Source organism: Hyperoodon ampullatus (assembly GCF_949752795.1).
Source record: "Hyperoodon ampullatus genome assembly, chromosome: 7".
Taxonomy (NCBI): Eukaryota; Metazoa; Chordata; class Mammalia; order Artiodactyla; family Ziphiidae; genus Hyperoodon; species Hyperoodon ampullatus.
The window spans coordinates 45,388,312-45,415,943 of NC_136920.1; the positions used below are offsets into that span (position 1 = coordinate 45,388,312).

Genomic DNA, 27,632 nt, shown 5'->3' on the forward strand with positions numbered 1-27,632 from the left:
TGAGTTGCTTAGGTGGGGGAAGAAGTTCCAGCAAGAGATAATAACAGACACAGAGGTTCAGAGTTCAGGGCTGTTTGGGGCCACTTCCTGTCTCCTAGCTGTCTGCGTTCACTAGGTCAGTCCATGGTCTCTGGCTCCTTTCTCCTTGTGTTCTCTTCTTTGGAGAATTCAGCCGTCATTGTACTTGCAAGTCTCAAATATTCTTCCTTGAGCTCTAGTTTTGACTATCCAAATGACAATCGGATAGTTCCATCTTCATACCTGGCATCATCTCAACATCAACACATCCAAAAATCACTCTTTTATAGATTCTTCTATAATGGTTTCTTTTTTCTGTGTTTCTGTTAAATGTAACAAGTGCTACTTCCCACCATCAAAAAGTTAGCCATGCTTAATTTGTCCTTGTCCTTAACTTGAACATATTTAATTAGAGATTAGATGCTATTGAGACATTACATGCTATTTTAAATGTTTTTTAAAACATTTTTATCTTCATTTTTATTTCCACAACTGCTATACAATCCAATACCTTATCTCTGTACACCTGAATTATTGCAATAGTGATAAACCCAATACATTTGACCAGCTCAAAACCAGTCAGCACCTCCTCTGTTCCCACACGTTGAAAAATACACTACTGACAATTCAAAGTTCTTCAGAATGTCTTCAGGTTATCTTTCTTACCTTTTCAACCATACTTTGTTCTCCTCCTAAGCTTTAATCTTCTGCATAAATCAAGCTGCTTCATGCATGGACCCCAAACACTCCTTGTACTCTGCTGCTTCAACAGATTATTTACTGACCATGAAATTAATTCGTCCTCACTCTTCTTACCTGATCCACCTTATGCCATTTATAAAGCCATTATTCACCATCTAGTCCACAGAAGTTCTAAACATATATAGCCCATTATTAATGACTTCACCATTCACTTAGATGGAGATATGTATGTGTTTGTGTGTGTGTGTCTGTGTGTGTATATGTGTATATACATGAGATAGGGACCCTTTAAGTTATTATAATGTGTGTGATTTCTTATCTCTGTAATAAAAATTTTTAATTTCTTCCATACCTTCAATCTTTATGAATTCTCCATAGTACACAGAAAAATTCTGTCTTAGTTTTGAATGCTATAGTTTTTTTACAGACATCTTTCTAAAAGGAAGAAAGTTTTATTTAGACAAATTACCACCAAACTACATTACGTTAACTATTCTACTGCTATAAAAAAGTACTAATACATAATACATTATATATATTTCATATATATATGTGTGTGTGTGTATATATATATGGTCCCATTGAAGATAAAGCAAAAGTTATGTGACAGAGGACTTGGAATACATTTCAATACCCTAACTTTGTTCACCACTACACCCAGCAATTATTCACTGAGAATGTGCTGTATACCAGGATCTGTTCTCTCTTTGAGGATAAAGTGGTAACGAAAACAAAATCTCAACCCTCACAGAACTTCAACTGCAGTCAGAGAGAATGACAATAAAAAGTAAACAAATGCATAATACAACTCCATATAGGCATAACTGCTATTAAAATAACGAAGAAAGGTGAAGAGCTAGAGTGGGCTGGATAGGGAGTGATTTTAGACATTTTTAGTTATGGTGTCATAACAGCCTCTCTGAAGAAGTTGAACAGAGAGCAAAATGAAGAGAGAAAATAAGATACATAAAGATCGGAGAGGTGGAGGGTAAGTGTTCCAGGCAGAGGGAGCAGCAAGTGAAAAGATTTTGAGGCGGGAATCAGATTGTCATTTTAGGAGACAAGGAAAGTCCACTGTGCGTGGAATAAAGTAAGAAGGTGAGAGGATGGTAAGAGAAAATTGTAGATGGGCACTTGGAGATCCGATGAGGTGAGGTACAGATTTTGGACTTTGTCTTGAATATGATGGGAAGCTTTGGCAGGTTCGAGAAGTTACATGATGAGATTAATATGTTAAAGAGATCCCTCTGGTTTATACAGATAGAATAGAACATGGAGTGGAAAGAAGAGAAGGGAGAAATCAGCTAGAAGACCATTGGGATGGGCTAGGTAAGAGATTATGATGGTTTCAAGTAGAAAGTTTAATGATAGGACTTAATCATTGTTATGTTGTATGTGAAGGAAAGAGAAAAATTAAAGATAAAGATGAGCCCTAGGTTTTTGGCCTGTATAAATGGGAGAATTGGGACCTGTGTAATTCAGACTTGGGGAGGAGAAGCTTGAAGGATAAAATCAAGTGTGAAGTTTTGGAGATGTTAATACTATGCCCCATGAAATCAGCGAAGAAGTCCAGGAGGGACATTAAAATAAAAGGGCTGGGGGAGCCATTCGCATTTGATGATAATCAAACTAAATGAGCAGAAATTTGGGACCAAAGATGGTAAGGTAAAGGAGAGAAAGTCTGAAGAAAAATGAGCTCCATTTTGGAATAATTAAACATGAAAATCCTAAGAGACATCTAAGTGAACAAATCCAAGAAGCTGCTAGAAAAACTGGCCTGCAAATCAAAAGAGTTTGGTGGTTGAAGTACAGTTTGGAAAAGCATAGGGCAGAGCCCATGGACTAGATAAAGGAAAGTCTGATAAATAGACAAAGAATTCCTGAATATTAGTATTAAGTACATCTGAGACCTAGATACAAGTGATAACACAAAAGAAAAAAGAATGAACCATACATGAAGGAGTGATCAATAGTTCCAATGTTACAGAGAAGTCAAATTAGATAAAGTTAAGAGTCATCACCACTGGACATGGTAACGAGATATTGGTTTGGGCTTTAACAACAACAAAAAAAACCAGTGAGGCCCCAACTCTTCTTTTTTTAAAAAAAAAAATTTGATTTATGTATTCGGCTGCATTGGGTCTTCGTTGCTGCGCACAGGCTTCCTCTAGTTGCAGCGAGCAGGGACTATGCTTTGGTGTGGTGCGCGGGCTTCTCATTGCAGTTCCTTCATGTGTTGTGGAGCACAGGCTCTAGGCACGCAGGCTCAGTAATTGTGGCTCACGGGCTCTAGAGCGCAGGCTCAGTAGTTGTGGTGCACAGGCTTAGTTGCTCCATGACATATGGGATCTTCCCAGACCAGGGCTCGAACCCGTGTCCCCTGCACTGGCAGGCAGATTCTTAACCACTGCACCACCAGAGAAGTCCGAGGCCCCAACTCTTTGAGGAAGTTCGTTATATCACAGAGGCCCAAGCAAAGATGGAAATCGTCATTCATTTATCAGGTAGAACACTCTCATTAGTCGGATGCTGGATTCCATAGAATAAACTTTGACATAATATGCAAACTAGCAAAACGCAGGTGGGATACTCACAACTGAGGATCCTCTCGGTACCAAAAGCACTGAGATCCCATGGCAACCTCCTCAAAACCTCCACTTGTGGTGAGTTTCAGTTCTTGCCAGCCTCTTTGCTTGCTTATGCCCCAGGTTCATATTCCTAAACCCATTATACTAGACAGCCACAAGTTTATAAACTGGGGGCTGCAGAAGCAGGCATAGGAGCCTTGGGGGTTGGCAGCCCTGCCATAAGCCCAGCAATCCCAACCAAGGTCTGTGCTGCCAAGTGCCGACCAAACTGGGTCCCGAGAAGTATGTGATGAACAAGGCCCCCTAGAGGGCAGCAGAGACCCGCAGGAGGGGGCAGAAATGCCAAAAAGGGGTTCCGGGGCAGTTTCACTAAAGGAGACACAAGGGAGCAATATACACTTTTATGGAGAATGGAATCAAAATTAAACGTAGTGAATGAAAAGGAGTCGGTAATACAAGAGGTAGAAAGATGTAAGCTGTATACAGGCAAGAAAAACAAGTTAGAAAGAGGAAAGTTGGGCAGACGTGAGTCATAGGAAAGCAAGGTTCTCTACTCAGTGATGTTTATTATCCAAACAACAATAATAATTAGGTACTCTTTGCTGAGAACCTATTATTCATCATGTTGTCTGCTGAGCTAGCTGATATTTTAGGCACTAGAGATATAAAGATGAATATAATACCTTCCTTCCCCTAGATAACTCCCCTCCTCTTAGTAGAGCCAGAGATGTAAGGAAATAATGTCAGTAGAGAGTTGCAGGAGGTTTAAGTCTTTGTAGGGGGGTCTGCAGGGGCACAGAAAAGGAAATAGTTACATAAGAGGGGAAGGGAAAGGCCTCAAAGAAAGGATAACATGATGGTATGGATCCTGGTTGTCATGTTTTTTTCTGTAGGTCTTCCCTGAAATAATCCATCTTTTTTTCTCATTCATTTATTCTTTCATTCAGCACATTTCTTCACTGAGCCCTAACAGGCTCCAGTCACTGTTGTGGGCACTGAGACACAGATGTAGTTTTTGACCTGGCATTAAGTGGCAAGGCAGTAAGCTTGCCCCTCTTGGTTTCGCCCTCCTCCCCTCTCTGCACCCTGCCCTCTCTCTAGGGATGAAAGGGAAAGCTAAGCCCTTCAGTTATAATAGGTCCTGTGTGAGGAGGAAAGGTAACAGAAAAAGAACTATGTCTTTTCACTTAACTAACTCTGCTTATCACTTATGCATTCAACAAACAGCGACTGTGCACAAGGTACCAAGCGTCAGTTTCACAGGCCAGGTGAGGTTCAAGGTCCGCCATGACATCTTCCATTGTAGTCCTAGGATCTTTCCATTCTAGCCACCCACACAATAGGTGGTGTTACCTTCACCATGAATGTAGTGTTCTCTTCTTGTTTACAGCATCCATGTTTGTCATCCCCATTAGATTCTAAGCTCCTTGAGCTCAGAGGCTGTGAAATGTATTTTTCTTAAAGCCAACTACAGAACCAAGCACTATGCTACAAATCTGGATGCACAATATGTGCCTGAGTGTATTATTTATAATCAGAAGGACCTAGATTGAATTGCAACATCAACATGCATCAGCTATGTGAACTACAGTTCTCGTTTTAAAAAGGTCATCTCTACCCCTTCCCAGGGTTGTAAGGATGTTTTTTTTGCTCCGGACGCGCAGACTCAGCAGCCATGGCTCACGGGCCTAGCCACTCCGCGGCATGTGGGATCTTCCCAGACCGGGGCACGAACCCGTGTCCCCCACATCAGCAGGCGGACTCTCAACCACTACCCCACCAGGGAAGCCCCTGGATGTTATAAGACAATGTATAAAAACTCCTAACAGCACCTGGCACATATGCTTCCTCTTTCTCCTTTTCCTATTCTTTAGCTGCTCCTTGATTTTTTTAAATTGAGTTTTATTTTCTCTTTTAGTCATCCCTTTGGCAATTTCGGTTATTTTCTTTAATCTAATGTTCTAGAGTACAAGTATTAGAGTTCAACAGTCCAGGTATGTGTCTGACTTTGCCCCCTCTGACCATGTGAGTTTGAGCAAGTCACTTAACCACTCTGTGAGTCAGTTTCTTTATCTGTAAAATGGGGATGATAACTGTACCAACCTCATAATGTCTTTGTGAAAATAAATGCTAAAATCCATGTAAAACATCAGTGTTGTGAGTTAGGTAGCATTGCTCTCATTATCCAGAGATGAAATTTAAGAAAAGTTATATAAGTTACCCAAAATCACACAGTGAGTAAGCGGTATTGCTAGGAATCAAACCCATGTTGATTCACTCCAAAGCCAGTACACTCAATTACCATGATGTACTGCCTATCTCAAGCAAACTAAAGCCCAATGCATTTAGATAAACTTGGAGAATTACTGTATATCTATCTATATGTGTGTATTTGTATATGATTATATAGATATGTGTGGTATTTTGTGTATATACGTATAGTATGTGTATATATGAATATACATGTAATATACATGATGCTGTATAACTGTATACATTATTTTATTACATTCTATCATTATAAACTCCTGAATTTCTAGATCACCACGCAACTACTAGTTCAGTATCTGGTACATAATAAGTACTTAAGAAACACAAGAGACTAAACACTGAAGATAAGACCTTATAGCATCATTTTTATGTAATGTTTCTTTAGTTATCTACCATTATGAAATTAAATCTCACTTTAGATTTATTGTGATAGACACTGAACAATGAGGAATCTGCTTAGAAATGGCAAAATTAGTAAATATATCTGTTGTAATTATATGTGATTATAATAAACCACAAGACATTATCCTAAGACCAGGAAAAATATAATTTCCTCTATTAAAATGATACTATTAAAACAATGGGATGAAGAATAAAAGGAAAGTGGACAGGCAGGCCCTAGACATAGACCTGTGATTAATACCTTGTGTCCAGTATAATGGAGTGGAGATGGTTCTCCTGAAGCTCATGTAAGAGCACAATCTGGCAGACCCAGGACTTGCTGAGACTGCTTCCCTCTCTTTGGGTGCCATTCCCACTCTTAGGCAACTGTAACTGTCCCAGTACGCATGCCCTCGCCCAGCCCTCACCCCTCACATACATACAGGGACCAGGAACTCCCCAACCTCCCTCGACTACCTCGACTACCTCATCTTGGTCCTAACAAAATCAAGTGATTTTAAAAGCTGAGAGAAATGGGAACTAAGATTTTTTGCAATATTTGGAAACACTTTGTGTGTTCCTCAGTAGCCTAAGAGACAGAGGAATAGAAAAAAGACGGAAAAGTTTTGTGTGTGGATGTGAGATGGGAACAACCAAGGTGAAGGAAGAGGACTAGAAGAAGAAAGGAGAGTGACAAACAAAACAACCCTGTTGAGATAAGAAGAACTGGTGAATGACCGTCTGTGTACAACAGAAGGGGAGAGCCGGTTTAGTTGGAGTCAGGTTTGCATAAATATTACTGCCTCACCTTTGATAAATGTTCTTGCTTTTACCATCTTCGTGGCTGCACGCATGCAGAAAAGCATTTGTTGAGTTGCTACCATATGCCAGGCCCCATGCTAGGTGTTTGTGAAAAGAACAGACCCTGCTCCCATGAAGTTTACAGGCTAATGAGCAAGACAGATCATAAACTAGTAAGCAAGCTAATATCTAGTTATAATTTGAAATGAGGGTATGAAGAAAGAGAATAGGGTTCTATTTGAGATTAACAGGGGTGACAGGCTGAGATAAAATAAAGAGAACATCACCTGTCTCCAGATCATTTTCAAATCCAGCCTAAATCACAGCAGCCTAAGCTAGGGCATGTGGGAGCATGTAAGCCAGGTCTGGATGGTGCTAAAAATCAAAGATTCATTAACCCACAGGATTTAATGGAGAAGATACAGGTCATATCCCATAGGAGGACTCACAGTTTCATAAGTATTAGGGGACATGTAGAGAAAACAGGACAAAATATTTTGTATCAGAACTGTCTGGGGAAAACCTGCCGGGACACAGAAGTTATTAGAATGACAGGTAGGAAAATAACAGTAATAGGCACCTACTAAGATCAAGAATTTTTCATAAATTACCTCACCGATCCCCAACATTTCCACTTTGCAGATAGGGAGATTGTAACTCAGAAAGCATCAGCAAGTCTCCTAATGTAACACAGCTAGTTTATGATATCCTTATGAGATGGAGGCAAACTCTGGGAAGCAGGGGTAGATTCAAGTTCTGTGAGACTTAAAGTTCATGCAGTTGGGGTCAGCGGCGGGGGGGGGGGGCTCTATTTAAGAGAAAGGTTGAAAAATGTGAATACAAAACTGGGAACAAGGCCTTGCAAGGGACTACGGTGAATGAGGGGCCCTGATTCCCCATTAGCTTCAGAGCAAATCTGCTTCCATAGAGAAGCACGGAGGTGTGGGCTCCAATGGCTCTCAGATGGAGAAAACCAAGTTGCTAAGGGCAAATTGTAATCGAGGTCAACACTGAAGAGGGATCAGGCTTCCAATCTTCTAGGGTAGTAAGGGTCAAAAAAAAGCAAAGGCAGCGGCTCAAGCCAGGAGATCAGGAAAAAGATGAAAAGATTTGAAAAATAGCACACTTGCCTGTGTACCTTAAGCCATTTAAAATTTAAAGACAGAATAGCCCAACAAATGGCCCAGTTAGTGTTTATACCCAGCATTTTAGTGATAATATGCATCATAGTTAACCAATCCAGTAACCTTGGGCAAGTTACTTAATCTCCCCGTGTTCTAGTTCTTCCTCATTTGTAAAATAGGGATAATAGAAGTACCTAGTTCAAAGGGCTGTTGCAAGGATTAAATCAGTAAACTTTGGTATAGAGTGTGTCTGGTCTATTCCAAGGGTTCAGTAAATATTGGCTCTCACTGTCATTATTACCCAGCTTGGTCTGACTCCAAAGCTTTTCCAGTTTCCATGCACAATAATGTTAGGAAAAATTCCTGCTGGAAAACTACTCATCAGTCTTTAGGGAGAATAAATTATTTTGTCTGAAAACTCCTCAACCCTAAGACAGCAACCAGCAATTTGAAATTAATGCTACTGCAATGTTTCTTTCGGCTGATCCTGTTCTCATATGGAGACCCTCCTTCTGGTCAACATTCTGCTCCTCCCTGAAAAGTTTTCCCTGTTGAGGATGTTGTGTAAGCTTGTAAAGCACCTTGGAATTAGTTTTAAAATCTGTACCTTCCTGAGTTTCTACTGATTGTGAAACAAATAGCAATGTGGAAGGAAAGTACACAATGAAAAGGCAATGACTTAAGATGATTCATATCTGAAAACAAGTTCTTATCCTAAGTGAGATTAAAATACAACCTTTGGGAGTTCTCTGGAAGCTAAATGAAAGGCTTTACTCAATACAAAATTTAACACATTTACAAAATATTGCTATGTTGTAATTTATTAAACTATTCTCCAGTGGTTTGTTTTTTCTTGTTTTGTATAGTTTTTGCCATTTTATATATCACTGAAGGGAAAAATCTTTGCAAAGAAGCCTTCAAGCTTCTGTTGAATTATTTCTTTAGGATAAACTCCTCTGAATAGAATTACTGGGTCAATATAGCTGATTCTTTACATTTGAATTGGTTATTTGCATCACTTCCCCAACTGTCAACTTCTACCTTCCTTTTATTTTATAAAGGACAGAGTACTATGTTCCCTGGCAGCTTCTCAAATACTTTTGCAACTTATATTCATTTCTGACATTATTTTCTGGGCCTATTGATCGTGCTCAGTTTTTGTTTTTAATCTGAAATCTCTGAATGAATCAAATTGACATTTCAAGTCTGGGCAAATGCTGTTTTTCTGTACACGGAGACCACAAGATCTGCCAGAACACGTAGTAAACCACTCTAATATGTGTACTTATGTATGGGCACAGAGAGGGCAGTGGGGAATTCCTTTGCAATATTACTCTGTGATAATGAACTCGATTTGGCCTTACTCATCCTCTCTGAAGATTCACTCATGAGAACTTCCCTTCTGCTTACATCTAGAATTCTCCTTTGACCAGTTTGACTTGAAAGGATGACTTGGGCTTTCCTTCAGCTCTCTTTGTAACACCTCAGAGTGGCTGAGATACCCCGCCACTTCATCCTGTCTGTCTTCTGCTGTCACACAGTCTCCCACACATCAACGCTGATCTTCTTCTCAGAGATGCCTCTTTCACAGCCTTCCGACTTTTGGGTATGCCTGTGTATATGCAAACTCCTGTCAGAGAAATGGTGGGGGCCTGGAGGGTGATTTATTCCACTCGGCCCCTGTGTAGTCAAATTTGACCTTTGAAAAAATAAGTTTATATGGTGCTCAAAACCTAACTCTACTAAGTACACACTGCTACTTTCATGTGTGACCTTTTCAGTCTCTCAAGTGGGTTATCAGATTATTTAGATAAGGGGGTTTTTTCAGCATAAAATGAAGAAAAAGGTGAGGCGTTAATAAGCAGCATGATATCTGGAGGTAAGACATCTGGTTTCTAGCCCCATTTCTGCGACTTAGCACTTATGGGGCCTTGGCCAGACTGGGAAGCTTTCTTTTTTTTTTTTTTTTTTTTTTGTGGTACGCAGGCCTCTCACTGTTGTGGCCTCTCCCATTGCGGAGCACAGGCTCCGGACACACAGGCTCAGCGGCCATGGCTCACAGGCCCAGCCGCTCCGCGGCATGTGGGATCTTCCCAGACTGGGGCACGAACCCGTGTCCCCTGAATCGGCAGGCGGACTCTCAACCACTGCGCCACCAGGGAAGCCCCCTCTGGGAAGCTCTCTGAGCCATAGATTCCTTATCTGAATAATAATTACATTACTTGGTTTGTTGAGAAAATTAAATGATATAAGAAAAGATTTCTGCAATATTTTAAATGCGATTCAAATATATTTCATAGTTTCCCTCCTTACTTTATCACTGTCAGGATCCAAAAGTAGGATGATCCTAAGGGTAATGTGTCAATAAATCTGAAAAATAAAATGTAGTGTGTGCACTCTGCCTCATACATCTTAAAATTAGAAACTGTGTTTCTGGGTGATCGCTAAAGATATCACCTAGGGTAGGTGTTCGATCCGAACTTTGCCTGGAGACCAAAGGTCTAGCCTGGTGTTTGAGTAAACCAACACAGGAACAAGGTTGAATGTGCCCAGAGCTGTTATAAAGGTTGTACTGGTACAGAGGGAAAGTGAGGACAATGACTGGACCGAAGTCAAGATTGAAAACTAAAGGCAGAAACATCCTGTCCAAAGCCAGGGAGGCAAAGGGAAAGGGAGAACTGAGAAACAAAAACTGGCTCCTAAATTTGCTATAATCAGCTCAAATAGGATGGTGCCTGGAAGAGAATTCCAAAATCATCACTGAGTAAAGCCAGGACCACTTTTATGTGGATCTATAACTGACTAGGTAACGGATAAGTACATAGGGACACTAAGCTTTGTTTTCTTCATTTGTCTCTTCTTTGTTTTTCTTGATGTTTTCCTAGTCTAGTGACATGAAAGGTAACTGAGGGAAATATCTGGCAAATCCATGCTGGCCAATACCAATTCTGCAAACACATGCAACCAAAAACTTAGATTATCTAAGTCCTTGTAAGTGCTTGGACTTGTGATAGTTCCCACTAGTTAATCAGTCTGAGAAAGTAACACTGAACAGATAATAACAGGTTATTTTGGGTTCCTGGGCTCAGTTCCAGTTATGGGCGGGTTCTCCCCACACCAACAAGCAATTCTTTGAACACCAACTGGGTGTCTGACAATTCAACTCAATTGTGACACTACCTACCTGAAGATAACATCAGATCCCACAGGTTAAGGGTTCAGTACCACAAGTCTGCCCTCCCCTACAGCTGTCACCAACCAGCTACAGATTGGAGGTTCCCACGACCCCTACCTTGGAAGTCAGAGCCAGTCCCAAGTCCAAGTTGCATTTCTGACTGACTGGAGATAAATCAGAGGTTCCCACAATCCCCTCCTCAGCTTGGATAAACTTGCTATAGTGGCTCACAGAACTCAGAGAAACACTGTACTTACTAGATCACCAATTTATTGTAAAAGGATAGAACTCAGAACAAGATGGAAGAGACGAATAGGGCAAAGTATGTGGGAAGAGACACAGAGCTTCCAGGCCCTCTCCAGGCACTGCACTCTGAACATCTCTACAAGTCACCAACCTGGAAGTTTCCAAACCTGTCCTTTGGGTTTTTATGGAGGCTTCCTTACATAGGTATGATTGATTAAATCACTGACCATTGGCAATTGAAATCAATCTCCAGCCCCTTTCCCTTCCCTGGAGGTCAAAAGGGTGGGATTGAAAGTTCTAACCCTCTAATCACATAGTTCGGTCCACTGGCAACCAGGCCCCACCCTTAGCTGAGTTCCAAAAGTCACCTCATTAATATCACAGAAGACACATTTATCACTCTCAATACTTAGGAAATACTTAGGAGTTTTTAGAGCTGTGAGCCAGGAAAGGTGGAGAAAGACCAAATGTATATGGAAAATATATTTTGGTCATCTGAAATCTTATAAATCACAATACTGCACTAGTTGTGACTACAGTTACCATAGCTTCTGATAAGTGAACAGTAGTGTTTGTACCATGGTTATAAGGGCCAACTGTTTAGGCATTCTCTAAATGTGGATTATTGAGAACATAATACTCTGTTTTACCCCGCCTATCTCCCTCTTTTTTTTTCTATACAAATCTAACTCTATGAAGACTCTCACACTTTTTATATACAATAATATGTATAAAAAAGGAACACTATTTAAAAGAATACAAATGGTTAGGTAAGATAAAGTATTTGGTAGTAACTTGCTTCTTTAGGGTTTTCATAAACACACACACACACACACACACTTATAAATACCTAAGCATAAGTAAATGTTATAAACAACCTTAGAAATTCTTGGACTCAGCCTTGGTTGAGAAAGTAATGAAGCAAGGTAACAGGTAGGAGGATGCTGGCATTAGAGAATCTAAAATCTAATTCAGAGTGGCTTACATTATAAAGAAACCAATCTCACATAAAAAATAAGTTCTGAGGTTAAAGAGGCTAATTCAGTGGCTCAGAGACATTGCCTAGGACCTATGTTCTTTTAATCTTCCATGCCACCATTTTTTGGAATGTTGCCTTAACTTCTCTCATGCCTGTTGCATGGTTATAACATTGTCAGGTATCACATCCAAACAACTGTCCACAGCAAAAAGGGACCATGTTTTCCAGTGTTTTCTTGATAAGACTAAAAAATTCATTAGAAATGTCCAGAATACCCTCTCCCATGATCATTGGCTGAAACTGATGAGCAAAATGGGTTACCGTTATCATCTTAGTCTAATCAGCATCTAACTCCTCAATGTCAGAATGGGACAGCTTGGTATGAAGAATGGGGCTATATGAAAGAGAGGCAAATACTTTTTTTTAAATGAGGATCTTTTGTACAACCTTCTGTGTTTTACCTGCCAATCATTTTCCTTATATTTTTTGCTTACTCCGTAAGCTTCCTGCCCAAAGTGGCTATTTCACTTTTCTACCCATACTTTCACAAACCTCAAATTCCACCCCTTCTACTCTCACTGATTATCATTCCAACTTTGAGAGATCTCATGTCATTTATCATGAGCTTGCTCATCTTTCCTCCTCCCCACCTGAATATTTTCCCTGAATATTTTATTCATTCATTTATGCATATATTCATTCAACACATATCATCACCTGTAATAAGCTCGGCAATGTCACAGGCACTGGAAAGATGGCAGTGAAGAAAACACTCTAATATCATGGCTTCGTAGAGCTCACATTCTTTTGAAGATTCTACTGGGAAAAAAAGACAGTAAATAAAACAAATAAGTAAAATATAAATTATGGTGGATAAGATCAAAGCAGGAAATGGTAGGAAGAGTGAGGTCACAGTTGCATTTTTAAACAGGGTGGTCATGGCAGGCTATATTGAGAAAGGAACATTTGAGGAAAGATTTAAAGGAGGTAATCTCTCAAGATATTTTGTGGGGAAGCACTGAAGGCAGAGGAAATGGCCAAAGCAAACGGCACTTTGGTGGGAGGATGCCTGGTGTCTTCAAGCAGAATAAAGTGGGGAAGGGGGAAAAAAGTAAGTTATGGGATCAGAGAAATAACAGAGGGAGAAGATTATATAGGACTTTGTAAACCGTTATAAGAAATTTAGATTTACTCAGGGAGATGGGTTAAGCAGAGAAGTGATAAAAAAGATGTTTGTATTGACGGGATTATTCTGGTTGCTGTCTGGAGACTGGATATGGTTAGGCTGGGTTGGGTGGTGGGGAGGGTTTTCGTAAGGACAGAGCAGGGCCAGTGTGGGAAGCTAGTATAATTTTCATAGTAAAAGATGACAGTGGCTTGGACCAGGGTAGTAAATAGAGGGGGTGGTAAGAAATGGTCAGATGCCGGGTATGGTGTGAAGATGAAGCCTGCAGTATATGCCAACTGGTTAATTATGAAGTGTAAGTGAAAAAAAGTGTGTTCTTTCCTTTTTTTCTGTAATTGTTTTATCTCAAAACTCTACACGAGGTATTCCCTTTCCCCAAACATCTTTAATTTTTTTTCTCTCTTCCTTGGTCTCTTGACCTAAGTCTACAAAGTTGCTTCAGTTTCCACTTCATAAAAACAAAACAAAACCAAGCAAAACAAACAACAACAATAACAACAAAGCCCTTTGGAGATTTGATAACCCCCCAAGTTACCTTTCCATTTTATTCATTTATTCATCCACGTATTCATTCACAAGTTTTACTCACTCATCTTTTTTTAATTCTCTAGTTTTCTAGGTTTATGCTTAATCTTAGCCTCAAAACTCTGCCTTCTTGACAGCAATTTTGGTGTGAAAATCACTTATTGGGTTTTCTGTGACAAAGTGATTTGTTCTATAACTACTTCAATAATTTTTATTTTTGAGGAAAAGACTCTTTCCTTCCATATCATTTATCTCTGCTCATACCATACTTCTATTCTGAATAACAGAATGCAGTTGAGGAAAAAGAGGATTTAAATTTACTTCGTAAATGGGATGCATTTATAATGGTTTAAATGACAGATTTCCTTTAAAAACACCCTCCTACACACTAACTCCCCAATCCTTCTCTCCTGCCCTATTGGTGACCATTCCATATTGAATTTACACAGAAAACATATGTGAAATTTCCAACATTTTCCATCTTCCTTTCATTGACCTCTAAGAGAGACCACTGTTGGGTTTTTTTTTTCCCTCTAAATATTTTAAAGGATGATAGAATAAAGTAAAATGTGTGTACAGTGGTTTCTACACATAGGAAAAAATGTCTCCCTGTGGTTTGCACTAAACTGAATGATACCTAGTGTGGGAGCAGAAAATGAGCTGGGCGTTTTTAAGAGTTCAGAAGAATTAGCTCAACGCTCCTTCAAAGAGTGGAGTATGCGGCACAGTGTGAGTCAGTGTCGGAGAGAAGATGGTAAAAGAAAACTATTTCTCAAGATAATCTTAGCTACTGGAAGGAACAACACTTTGGGCAGGACAAGGCCTTGACTAAATTATGGAGTCAGGGAAATGTGCCTCTGGCACCTTCAGCTTTCTCCTTTTCTGTCCCTTTTTTCCCTCTACTCCTGAGACCTCTAGGATCTCAATGCCGTCTTCCCCCTCTCATCTCAACCACATACTCAGAGAGTCTGCAATATGTATCAGAAAACATGGGATATCTACTCACAACAGCACTTGCTTCATGAGCCTCCTCACTCATGGATGATGGAAAATCTTTGCACTTGACATTAAGGGAAGGTGAGAGAATTTACCATGGAATCTTCCTAGCATCTCAGAAACAGTATCGTGTTGGGAAATTCCATGTACACATATTGGTCTTTGTTTCACCCACTGGACTTTTCTCTTCCAAACCATTTGAAGGCTCTGTCTGTAATCCCTATTTCTTGATAAAGACCTTCCTTCAATTTCAACCTCTTCACTAAACACTCCATTTACTGTATTTTCTTTACTTTAAAACCTGGTTCTCTCCTAAGAACATTCCTCCCCCTGTAGGCCTTTCATAGGTTACTTATCCTTCCACATCACATATTCCTCAGGGCACCGAGCTGGGGGTCAGCAACTCCATGCTACTTCCAGACATATTCCACATGTCATACAGAAGTGTAAAAGTGAAAAACCGCCTTCACTGAGGCTCTTGACATCTAGTTATCCCTCTATCTTTCAACTTTCTTTAAAATTACTATTTACTACCAACTTCTGGGTAAAGAATTTCTGTCCACCCCAAGCTCTGCTATCGTTCTGGGTTATTTTAGTGCCTATATAAAGAGGAAACCATGGGCTCATTTCTCAATTGTAATGATTAAATTCTAATGCAATTCGAATGATCATTTTAGCCATCCTACCTCTGGCAAACATATTACCTGAATCTCCCTCCCATAAGGAGTCCTTATATCTAATATCAAACTCTCTCTTTTCCTTCTAGCTTCAGGCATCATCCCCACAATACCTGCTATTTCACCTAATATACACATTCTGCTTTGAATTTATTCATTTTATTCTGGTCTTTCACCTCATTCTGGACTCATTTATCCATTCTGGACCACGTAGCCTATAAAGAAATTTCAGTAATCCAGTGTCTAGTAGATATGGGGAGAGACAGGGGAAAGGGAGTAAAGAAATGGAATTTTTTATTCAAATCATTATGGAGAAATTACATTTACTATCCAATCCTGAGTGATTACCCCCATACTTTTTAAATTCACCAGATGAACATGGGCTCTTGTAGAGCTGAGTAAAGAGGAACTAGAGCTTCCTGGACAAAGGAGGTACAAAAGGAATCAAAAAAAAAAAATCTTCATAGACAGCAACTAAAGCTAATTTCAGAACAAATCATTCTTAACTCTCTTAAACCTATTGTGACAGATTTTCACACTAAGATTATGGCCCAGAAACCAAAGTGTTAAAGCTATATTGAGCACAGATGTACAAGTCTGGAGACTGTAAAGGGAAAAAAATAGCAGATTGAAGAACCCTGAATTCAGTATCTAGCATATAGCAGGTACTCAGAAAACATTTAGAGGGAATGCTTCCACTAACAGTGTTAGAGGAGTTTGTGAACAGGTAGAATGAGCAAGCCTGTAACCCTTCCCTCCACCACCCCATAGTTTACCTGCTCTCTGTGGGCACTTTCAACCGTTCTCACGGTATTTGCAGTCATCTGTATGCTAATGGCTCCCAAGTATATAACAGTCCCCTAACTTCTGGATTCTTAAACCCATGTGCCTACTGAATTTGTCCAATGGTATGTTCCACCAGCATCTCAAACCCAATATTCCAAAATGAAGCTTTTTATTTCTTCCTCCAAATATACTCCTTCTCCTATATTTTCTTAATTTAGTTAAGCGCACCACCCAAGGCAGTAACTGAGGTAGCATTCTACAATTCTCTTTCTTAAACTCATCGATAATCCTATTCATTCTACCTCCTAAATATTTTTGAAACTGTTCTCTAATTTTCCTCCTATTATCACTACCCCAAGGAATTATCTCAACATCTCTCACATGAACAATTACAATAGAATGAGTCGCTCTATCTATAGTTCCATTCCCTCAAGCCCATAGTATTTTATCTAAATGTCAACTCTGACCACATTTTTTTCTTAGCCTCTCCATCCACACCGTGCATTTTACCTTGTGTTATTTACCCTAGGTTACAGTAAAAAATACCAAGCACTGTTTCCCCGTGTACACCATGCTGTTTGCTCTTGATTTTTCTTCTGCCTGCCTACCCGTCTTTTCATACTGCATTCCTACTCATCTTTCAAGATTTACTCTGGGATCATATCTCACTGAAGTTTTTCCTGCCATTCTAGTATGGGTTAGGAGTCCTTCTTGCATTCGTTTCTATAATAAAACTTCTCGCGTTGTTTAAAAATTATCTGCTTACATTTCATCCTCCCACTCCAGGCTATGAACTTATCAATGGCATAGAGTTAGCCACGTTCTCCTTATCACAGTGCCTTGCACATGGAGTATTCAGTAAATGGTTTGAATGCTGTAAGTTAAATATATGTAGTGCATCTATAGGAACCCAAATGAGGGAACACAATATAAAGTCCTACACTAGCTCCTCCACTGGCCATCCTTATTAACTCTACTACTTATTTGCAAAATGGGGCCTAGAAGAGAAAAGGTAAATAATAAGTCTTCATAGTTTTGTTCCGAAAATTACTGACATTGTTACTTATATGGAAGATGAATGGAAATAAGATGAGCTTTGGAGTCATTTTCTAATACTGGGTTCCCCATTCATAAACCTTGTAAGCTTGGGCTTACGGACCCTGATCTTCAATACCTGCCTCTTTGGAGTAAGGAAAATAGCAGCTACTTTGTAGGGTCGTTTTAAGAATTGAAGATAATATACCAAAAAGAACCTGGAACATTCAATATTCTGTTATCATTATTATTTCTATTATGACCTTGAATATAATCACAAAGCATTTTATTTGAAAACTGAGTTAATATTTGTAAAGCACGTAAAACAGTACCTCAAAAGTATGTGTGTACATGTGTGCATAACTGTGTGTATATCTCTGCTTTAGTAAGTGCCTAAAAGATATATGAATTTATTATATGAGAAGTAATTTTCACTGATATTTTATTAGCTATAAATTCTGAAAAGCTTTAACTATTTTAATTGACAGTTCTATGGTTCTGAAATAAGTCCAAATGGAAAGAATTATACACCTGCAGCAGAGACTATAAAAGCATTATTAGCTGCTTTAAACAGTACATTATGGTGAATGGAATAATGAAGAAGTGAATGAATGAAAATGTGGTTTATTTAAGTATCTGGTAAACATAGTTAAGCTGTAATTATAGTTATAGACAGGAAGAAGGGTCCCATCCAAAAGCAAAGATAAGCTTCCCAATCTGTAAATGACATTTTCACCTTGAATACAAGAACTATTTGAAAGTTCTAAATAAGTCTAATGTATCTCTTGCTTTATTGGAATAAGTTGGGATTTGTATTTTTTATTTTGTTTTGTAAAATCTTTTACCAAAAGAGAGTGGGTTATGAGAGAATAAGATGTTTCATAAGCAGGGAAACTTGGCAGAGTGTGTGTGTATGTGTGTGTGTACATGAGAGAGAGAGAGAGACAGACAGAGAGACATAGATAGAGACAGAAAGAAGAGCTTTGGGGCATGAAGAGTGTAGATGTCCTAAATTAGCTATGAAAAAATTTAAATTAACTGGAAATTAGCCTAACAGAAGATATTCAAAAATACTTTTAAGGAACCCTTTGTAAGGAACCATGAACACTTCTATTATTCTATTAATATTAATATTCTTTTAATTTAAGCTCTAGAGCAGCATTCTGGCTATGCAACCCAATTCACAAATAAATACAAAATATTTTCTATTGAAATGTGGAAGGTCCTTCGATGATTGGTACTTCACAAGGGATCCTCTTCCAAGGTGTTTTCTTTGGTGAAATAAAAGCTGCTCAATCTGGTTTGGTCTGATGCTTTACCTTCTCAAAGAAAGTCTTTTAAGTTCTTTTCCTCTCTTCTTTATGGCTTAGACCTAAAGTTACTGTGTACATACTGTCTTCTCCCCTTCCTTCTCCCATGAGACTGTGAGCTCTATGAGGCAGGACCTGAGGATTATTTATCTCTCTATCCCTAGGACAAAGCCCATTGCCTAGAATTTAATAGATGCTCAACTAATGTTTACTGAAGAAGGTAATCCATTTTGCTTGATTTAATGAGCCATTTCACTTTCACTCAAATACTAAATACTTTTCACATCTAAGAAGAGAAAAAAGTTATGAGGAAGCCCTTTATCCCAGGACAAATAATGATTTTAATTTTGTTGCCTTTTATTTAACATGAATTTTGAGACAGCAGAAAAAGAAAACTTTTTTTTAAAGTGACTATATCAAGGGTAAACAGGTCTTCTGATAGTCACTTTATCACTACCTGCTGAATACCAGGAATGTGGATGAAGTGGCACCAGATCAGGCTCCATATTTAGAAGGGAAAATGTAATAAAGATAATAAACTTTAAGAGCCTTGGACGCTTGCAAGCTCTACTATTACTCTCTACTCACTAGGCTTGTGATTTTGGTCAAGTCAGTTAAGTAAGTCTCAGTTTCCTCATTTGGCAAATGGGGATAACAATGCCTCTTTAATTACCCCACAGGCTTAAACTGATGAATTAAAAGAAGAGATTATTTCTGTGAAAGCATGTTGGCTCTGAAAACTGTCATAAAAATACAAGGGTTCTTCTTGATGCACCATGTAGCAGACAAATGTTGGAAATCTCATAACTTATTTTAGATGAAATTTCTAGTACCTTCCAGGTGTGGTGAATTGCTAACTCTGATATAAAAGCTGTTTAAGCCACTCACCACAATGCAAGCAGCCCTATACTGACTGTCACACTTCAGCTTAATGGTTATGTAAACCTCTCACAGCCAAGGAATGTCTCTTTTCTCTTTTGGCATCACCAGTCTCTAGTATCACGCTCAGACATAGTACCACTCATTGAAGGTTCATTAATGATAAGAATGACTCTTTAAACTAGAAGGCAAACCCATTATAATGGCTAAAAGTATAGGTTCTGAACTTAAGATTCCTGTGTCCAAAATCCTTGATCAATCTACTTAATCCTTATAATCTTAGGTTTCTGCTTCAGTAAAATGGATATAATAATAGCAGAGGCTCTGCCACAAGTTGTTGCCAGGACTACATTTGGGTCAAATTCCAGTACCAGGTCTGGCATATGGTAAACACTAAATTCTAATTTACTGATATTCATCTTTTTCTTAGATGCTATGAATTACATCCTTTTTACCACTGACTATTAAATATGATCAACAGGCAATGTAAAAGGGTAGATCACATGTGGCTCAACCAAGGAGTAACAAAATTACCCCCCAGTGTTATCGATATACCATCACAACCATCTATAGCATCACAGGTCAGCCACCGCAGTGAAAGCAGGAGCCCTGTTCGGGCGAGGGGCCACCCTCTGCAGCCCCAGCTCTTCCTCAGCCCGGCCAGTGAAGCACAATCACATCTTTCTGTTTGCTCCTGTCCTTGTTCACGCTCACCAGGTACAAAGACAGGAGACTGGCCCAGCACAAGTCGGAAATAGAGTGTTTCACCCCCAAAGGGAGTATGGGGAATGGTGGGAGAGCAACAATGAGCAGGTAAGCAAACTGTGAGTGGCCTGAGGTGGTGTGAACTAAATGTACGCAAGCTACAGGAACAGGTGGCTCCCTGGTCTGGGTCCTCACTCAACCATTGCCTCCCATGCAGTGTGTCCAACCTGGGCCACCATTGGGTTTCTACGTGCATTTGATTTGCAAAAACCCACGCCACCCTCGTGTGAAGTGATGGGAGCCTCCTGTCCCGGACGCTGCTGTTCCCCAGGGTTGTGCGCTTTGCATGTCTGAAGCCTTAGCTCACAGTCAGTGTCCCTGTGGGTTTTAAATTACTGGTTACATGCTTCTGTGGAGTTTGCAAAGTGGAAGAGATTGGAGGAAATACACATTTCAGGACTATCCAGTTGCTTAACAAAAACAAATGCAAAAGCCTAGGACTGGTTTTGAAGGAAGGACTGCAATGGAGGGGAGACTCCAGCCCTGATCCCACAAGCCTGGGAATTAATCTGACTTACTTTGAATGAAACGTCATCTCACAGCCAAGGGCAAATGCCAGGCCAAACGAGTGAACTGTAGAGGCCAGAGGCTTTTCGTGAACCAAAATCAGGAAAGCTAGTCCTCCTCTAGCTACCGTAGCTTTGCAGCTCCCTTCCTTCTCTGTTTGGTGGTGAACACACCCTGTCGCTGCGCTGTGCATGTTCCGTCATACCAGGCCCTCCCAACCAAGCTGTACCCAGGAAACTGGGGTAGCTGGAACTATAAGCATCAACTGAGCTTTGTTTGCATGAAATAAACGTGCTTTATTGCATGGGACTGGGTTTCAAGAAAAGGGCTCTGGAGATAAAGACGGCCAAGATTGGCATTAAACAGTTCCAGAAGGCTGAAGGAGCCCTGAGTTGGGAAGTTGTCCCCCATGAACTAACTCCCCACCTCTAATTTGTTGTGGCTTTTCCCAATCCATCTGTGGTACTGAAGTGTGTGAGGGAAGCTCTCGCAAATCAGACTGGATTAAAGGAAAGGGGAAGTGCAGAAGGTACAGTGTGTACATATGTGTGCCTATGTGCTGAGAGCAGAGCTTGAGATCCTGCTGCAGAGCAAGAAGAGAATCTAATCCCGTGAACTTTCACCTCCAAACGTTGTTTGATTCTGCAGTAGCGGGTGCCTTCTGGTTTTCAAAATAATGTCTAACCTTCTACAAGGACACTGCACAACTTCTGGGGGCCGTTCACATCACAGCCTGCGAAAATGATGCCCTGAACTGTGCAGTGTACAGCCTGAGTCATCATTCACAGCAGCCCTGGTCAAGAGCTTGGCTGACTTCGTTCACAGCTCCCAGAAACAAGGCAGTGAGAGCATGTGTACACGTGTAGGCACATATGTGTGCACACTGGTGTATCTGATAGTCGTATGCCCACAATCCCTTTATACAGCTTTCTTTGGATCTCAGTGTGTCTGGAAGATAAGCCTCAGTGGATCATTCTGTGGCGGGTAGCTCAACAGACTGCTACTGGGGCTCCTAGTTTCCTTCCATTCAGATATGACTAAGTGGCACAATTCCTCTACTTGAAAATCATTCAGACAGCATCAGAGTTGACAGGACAAGGTGAAAATGACTGCATCAAATGAGCGCAGGGGCTCTGTCCAAAGTGACTTGTAATTTGAGGCACTGTCTCGGACTGGAGTTCCCAAACGTAGCAAACTTGGCTGCCTGTCAAACATCCTAAGGCAAAATCTTGGTCAGCACAACCTAGGAATCTGTAGTGTAACAAGTTTCCGAGGTCATTCAGATTTAGTCAGTCCATAAACCGATATTCTGAAATAATCCACTTGTGTAGGAGATGACGTGAAGCTATTCATGGCAAACATAAGGTCTCAATTCTGTCATGCGGTATTCTTGAGGGAGTTTAGTCAGTGCTTGGAATTCTCAGATCTGATCAGCTAGCGATTAGATTTGCTCAAGGCTGTCTTGTTTAAGAATGGGGGCGGTGGCGGGGGGGAGGGAGACAGGAGACAGTAAGGGGACCCAGCTTCCTTGGGTCAGGTCCAGATCTACAAAGGTAGCCACTCAATGTGTCTACACTGTAATGGTCTAAATTTCCCTACAACAGTAAGATACCATTTAGTATTTGTTTGAATATAGCCAAGGTAATGCCAAGGCTCATTACACTGATATGTCCTGCTAGGCAGAGGGGAACAGTGTATGTTGCAGTTAAGAGAGTTCTGATGGAGCAAACACCTCAGCCTCACAGATAAGCATAGTTAAGTAGAAACAAATGGTCTTCCCTTCCTACTTTTTCTTTCCATTTCTTTAACATCAAGTAAAAATTGACAAAGAGAGAGAAAGCATATATTGGAGGCGTCCTTCTATTTGTTTATACGAATACACACACAAAATACTTACCCAAAAGAAATAAGTTTAAAATGAGTATTAAGAGAAAGATTTTAAGATATCAGATATCATAGAGGAGACAACTGCAATGTATACTATTTCTAAATAAGGGGTTAGAGTAGTTAATCCCAATTTGCTTGCTCTGGAATAGAATGGAAGGGCTGGAAAAAGAATAACTGTATGAGACTTTCATAGATACTTTTAGTACAAGCTGATAAGGCCCTCTTTCTTACCCATTCCCACTCCTCCCCCCAGTTGCTTCCCAGAGTCACAGTCAAGCATCCTATTTACTCTGCAAACATCTGGGCTGATTCTGCAGCCATTACCAAACAACCAGTCCCAGGGAGGGGCTGAGGAAAGCTCCAACAACCACAGAAAACCAGGCGTGTCGCCCGGCATCTCATTTGTCTATGTTTTCTATGATGAAACTATAGAATGGACCGGACCCTATGAAGTCATGCCTGGGGAGATTCTTGCAGAGCCACGTTGCCTGGCAGGAGAGAAGGAGTTTTACAAGGCATGCAGTCATAGCACAGCAGAACAGCATGACCTTATCTGCAACACTGGCAGGGCCTTAGAGACACCCCCTCACATCTCCCCCCTCGCCTCCCACTTGGAAAGAAAAAGGAACACTGTAGGTATCCATAACACTCTAGCTTCCTGAAATACTATGTCGCCATTTTCCCCTTATGTGAACATTCTTTTTCTTTCCGTCTGACTATAGCATAACTTGTCACCTTTTCATATTTTCACAGTGGACAGTCTAAGTGTGTTTCAGATCAGTCTTCCTGATTGCAGGAGAAGTGAAAGAGAGTCCTAAACAGGGAGGTGCCCTAAGAACCAGAAATTCTCTAAGCACTGTTACGTGGGAGTTCATATGGAGATGGTCTGCTCTCGCGATTGGCTAAATCTTCAACAATGAATGTTACTATTGCCTGTCTCAGCATGGGGATTCCACCTCAGTGCTCCTTGGAATGTGCATTCTGATATGTTCATGTTATACCCCATGAAGGAGAGGCACAGACATTGAGTCTCCCAGTCTCTCTTTGAGAAAGGGCCTCCTTAAGCAAATGATACAGATCTAAAGCCCCCATTCAGTGCCTGAAGGAAGGAGGGTGGTAGGGGGTTATTTTTACTGTTGCTACGTCATGATTATCAATTACGTGAAAGATCAACCCATAGTCAGTTGAGTAACTGATTTTCACCTAGAAGATGCAGCATCTAATTTTAGTGGGTATAATTGTTCAATAACACCTTAGGGAATCTAGTAACAGCAATGTAATAATAGTCATTATTAAATGAGTAAGGAACTCAGATTTGAAAGTAACCCCAAAATGTGATATCTGTGTTAGGATTTTTTTGCCTCTCATTCCTTCAATTATTTCTTCCTCCATGTAATGATCATTTACAAAGCACCTACTATGAGGCAAGCACCGACAAGACTCTGGAGATAAACGGATGACCAAGTCAAGACTAAAGCCCTTGAAAATCAATTGTCTATTGGGAACCAGAGTCAGAAAAACAGATCACTGCAGTGCAATATGGAACCCCTCTCCCATAGAACAATTATTTATCATATTAACTCCTCATTTAATATCCTAAACAATAACCTATGCCAGTGCAAACAGAATTAAGGGGAATAGAAACTAAATAATAATAAACCTGAATCAAGGGTTCAGAAACAGCTAGGCACACAGTTATATACAATTCAGAGTCCATAAAATGCCCAATCTAAAGACACAGAGTGGCAGATCGGATAAAAATACAAGAGCCTACAATATACTGCCTACAAGAGACCCACTTCAGGGCAAAGGACACACATAGATTGAAAGCAAAGGGATGGAAAAAAGACATTTCATGCAAACAGAAATGACAAAAAAGCAGGGTCCCAACACTCGTATCAGACAAAATAGACCTTAAAACAAAGGCCATAAAGAAAGATAAAGAAGGACACTGTATAATGATAAAAATTCAGAGTCCACAGAAGAGAAAGAGGCTGCCTTTGCAGCACAGCAGAGGCCAGCTGGGTGCTGAGCCATAGGTTAGGATGGCTGCAGTAGTCTTCTCTTCACTCCTCCCCAAAGTCAACTTAAAATTAATGTTATAACTTATATTTAGAGATGTTCTAAAACAAGTAAGACTAATAATAACAATTGCTTCCATTACTGTAATTACTATGCATCAGATACTGGGGTAGTCCCTTCACAAATGTTATACATTAAGTTCTCACAAGAACATTATAAGCAAGATATTTTTCCTTTCCATGATTTATGAGATCATACAGTATTTGTCTTTATCTGCCTTATTTAACTTAATATAATGCCCTCAAGTTTCATTCACGTTGTCACAAATAGCAGGATTTCCTTCTATTTCAAGGCTGAATAATATTTTCTTTATGCACATTTTCTTTATTCATTTGTCCATCAATGGACTCAGGTTGCTTCCATATCTTGGCTATTGTAAATAATGCTGCAACGAACATTAGGGTACAGATATCTTTTCAGGATATTGATTTCATTTCTTTGGATAAATACCCAGCGTTAGAATTGCTGGGTTCATATGGCAGTGTGATTTTTAACTTTTTGAGGAACCTCCAAACTGTCTTCCACAGTGGCTGCACCAATTTATATTCCCACAAAAGTGTGCAAGGGTCCCCTTTTCTCCACATCCTTGCAAACGCTTGTTATTTCTTCTCTTTTTGATAAGAGCCATTCTAACAGGTATGATGTGATATCTCATTGGGGTTTGGATGCGCATTTCCCTGATGATTAGTGATGTTGAGCACCTTTCCATGTACCTGATGGCCATCTGTATGTCTTCTCTGGAAAAATGTCTCTTCAGAAGCGACACATTTTCTTTATCCATTTATCCACCAATGGACATTTAGGTTGTTAGGCTACTATGAATAATGCTGCAATGAACATGGGGGTGCTAATACCTCTTTTGAGATCCTGATTTCAATTTTTTGGATATATACCCAGCAGTGGGATTGCTGGATCAGGTGGCAGTCTGTTTTCAATTTTTTAAGGAACTTCCATACTGTTTTCCACAGATGTTGCAACATTTTGCATTTTGCATTTTGCACAAGGGTTCCAGTTTCTCCACATCCTCACCAACACTTGTTATTCTTTGTGAGTTTTTTTGATTAATAGTTATCCTAACAGGTGTGAAGTGATAATACTGTAATGTACACTAAAAAATTTAAGAGGGTAGGTCTCATTTTAAGTGTCCTTACCATAATACAAGGAAGGAAGGAAGGAGGGAGGGAGGAAAGGAATGAAAAGATACATCATGAAGCACGTGAAGCAACCCAAAGGGAATGGAACCAGAATTAACTTAGTGCCTCACATCTGTGGCATGGCCCATTTTATGCAATAAGAAAAAATAATCCAAAAAATTGCTTTCTTAAATGAGGAGCTTTGTATATGTAATAAGCATGTTAGTGGTAGATGTCCAACCAGGATTCAAGCCTCGAAACCAGAGTACTCTTCATACATCAGATTTAAGTTACATGCATTAGCTGAGGTGCTTTAACTAAGGTCAAAAGGAATATTTTGTCTAAACAGAAATCATTTTTTCAGCAACCACTGTAAAATTCCAGGGGCATTCTCTTATCCTACAGTCCCTCAGGAGTCATCTCTGCAATGTTCAGGTGAATGTTGACAGAGCTTTGGAATTTATTATCAGGTCATTTTATGGACACAAACTTGGGTGTTGCCATTTCCCTTGCTGCTCCACAAAGGTATGTCTTGTCAGCCCTTTGGTTCAGTGTGTATCCTGGCCCTCAGCACAGAGGCAATATTGCATGGTGGCAGTGATCTGGATTTAGGGTCATATTTGAGGCACTGTTCTGCCTTTTGAGTCAGACAACTTAGTTAAGTTCCATAAACCTCAGTTTTTGCATATATAATACAGGTTAATAATACCTGTCTATACCAAGAACTCAAGGTCAAAGAATTTACTTCATTTGCTTGACACTCCCAGCGCACCTACTCTGCATCAGGTACCATACTAAGCACAGGAGATGCATGTAGTTGCTGCCCTTGGAGTGTTCCAAGTTTTGTGCAGGAACAAACCTATAAATACGTCATTAGAAGTGCTATGTCAAACAGCTGTTGTGAAGGTCAAATATAATAATACAGGTGAAAACACCTTGTGAAGTAGAAAGTTCTATTCAAACAGGAGCTACTATCATTCCAAGACTCTCCTTTGCCATCAATCCCAAGCCCATGTTTTATTCAAGGTTTAAATCAAGCTGGATTCTTCCACAAAGTCTTCCTGGAAGCTTCAGCCCACAGGCACGAAACGGCTGTGTCTTTTTTTTTTTTTAATGTATATTTTTATTTTTTTGGCTGTGTGGGGTCTTCGTTTCTGTGCGAGGGCTTTCTCTAGTTGGGGCAAGCGGGAGCCACTCTTCATCGCGGTGCGCAGGCCTCTCACTATCGTGGCCTCTCTTGTTGCGGAGCACAGGCTCCAGACGCGCAGGCTCAGTAGTTGTGGCTCACGGGCCCAGTTGCTCCGTGGCATGTGGGATCTTCCCAGACCAGGGCTCGAACCCGTGTCTCCTGCATTGGCAGGCAGATTCTCAACCACTGCGCCACCAGGGAAGCCCAGCTGTGTCTTCTTTTGTTCTTTCTTTACTCACTTGCAATCTGGGCATTATAGTGATTGCTGGGGGAAAAAAATCATTTCTTGTTTTGGAAAAAAAAATCTTCTAATCTCCGTTGAAGCACCTCAGTTAAACCTAGAACTTATATCTCAGTATGAGGAGTTTAGTTTTGAGTCTGGCTTACTGA

At 40.1% G+C, this 27,632-nt stretch overlaps 1 protein-coding gene across 2 annotated transcripts in view; it reads left to right on the forward strand.

Annotated features, from left to right (window-relative positions):
- GRM5 (glutamate metabotropic receptor 5) overlaps positions 1-27,632 on the forward strand; it is a gene marked incomplete at both ends in the record, with an annotated part of 535,510 nt that overhangs the window by 498,564 nt on the left and 9,314 nt on the right. The window contains one exon of one of the 2 annotated variants that reach the window (XM_079708490.1): positions 20,397-20,492. The exons of the other annotated variant lie outside the window; for it this stretch is intronic. Within the exon in view, the coding sequence (XP_079564616.1) occupies positions 20,397-20,492 (96 nt within the window). The remainder of the gene's footprint in view (positions 1-20,396; positions 20,493-27,632) is intronic. 2 annotated transcript variants of the gene reach the window in all.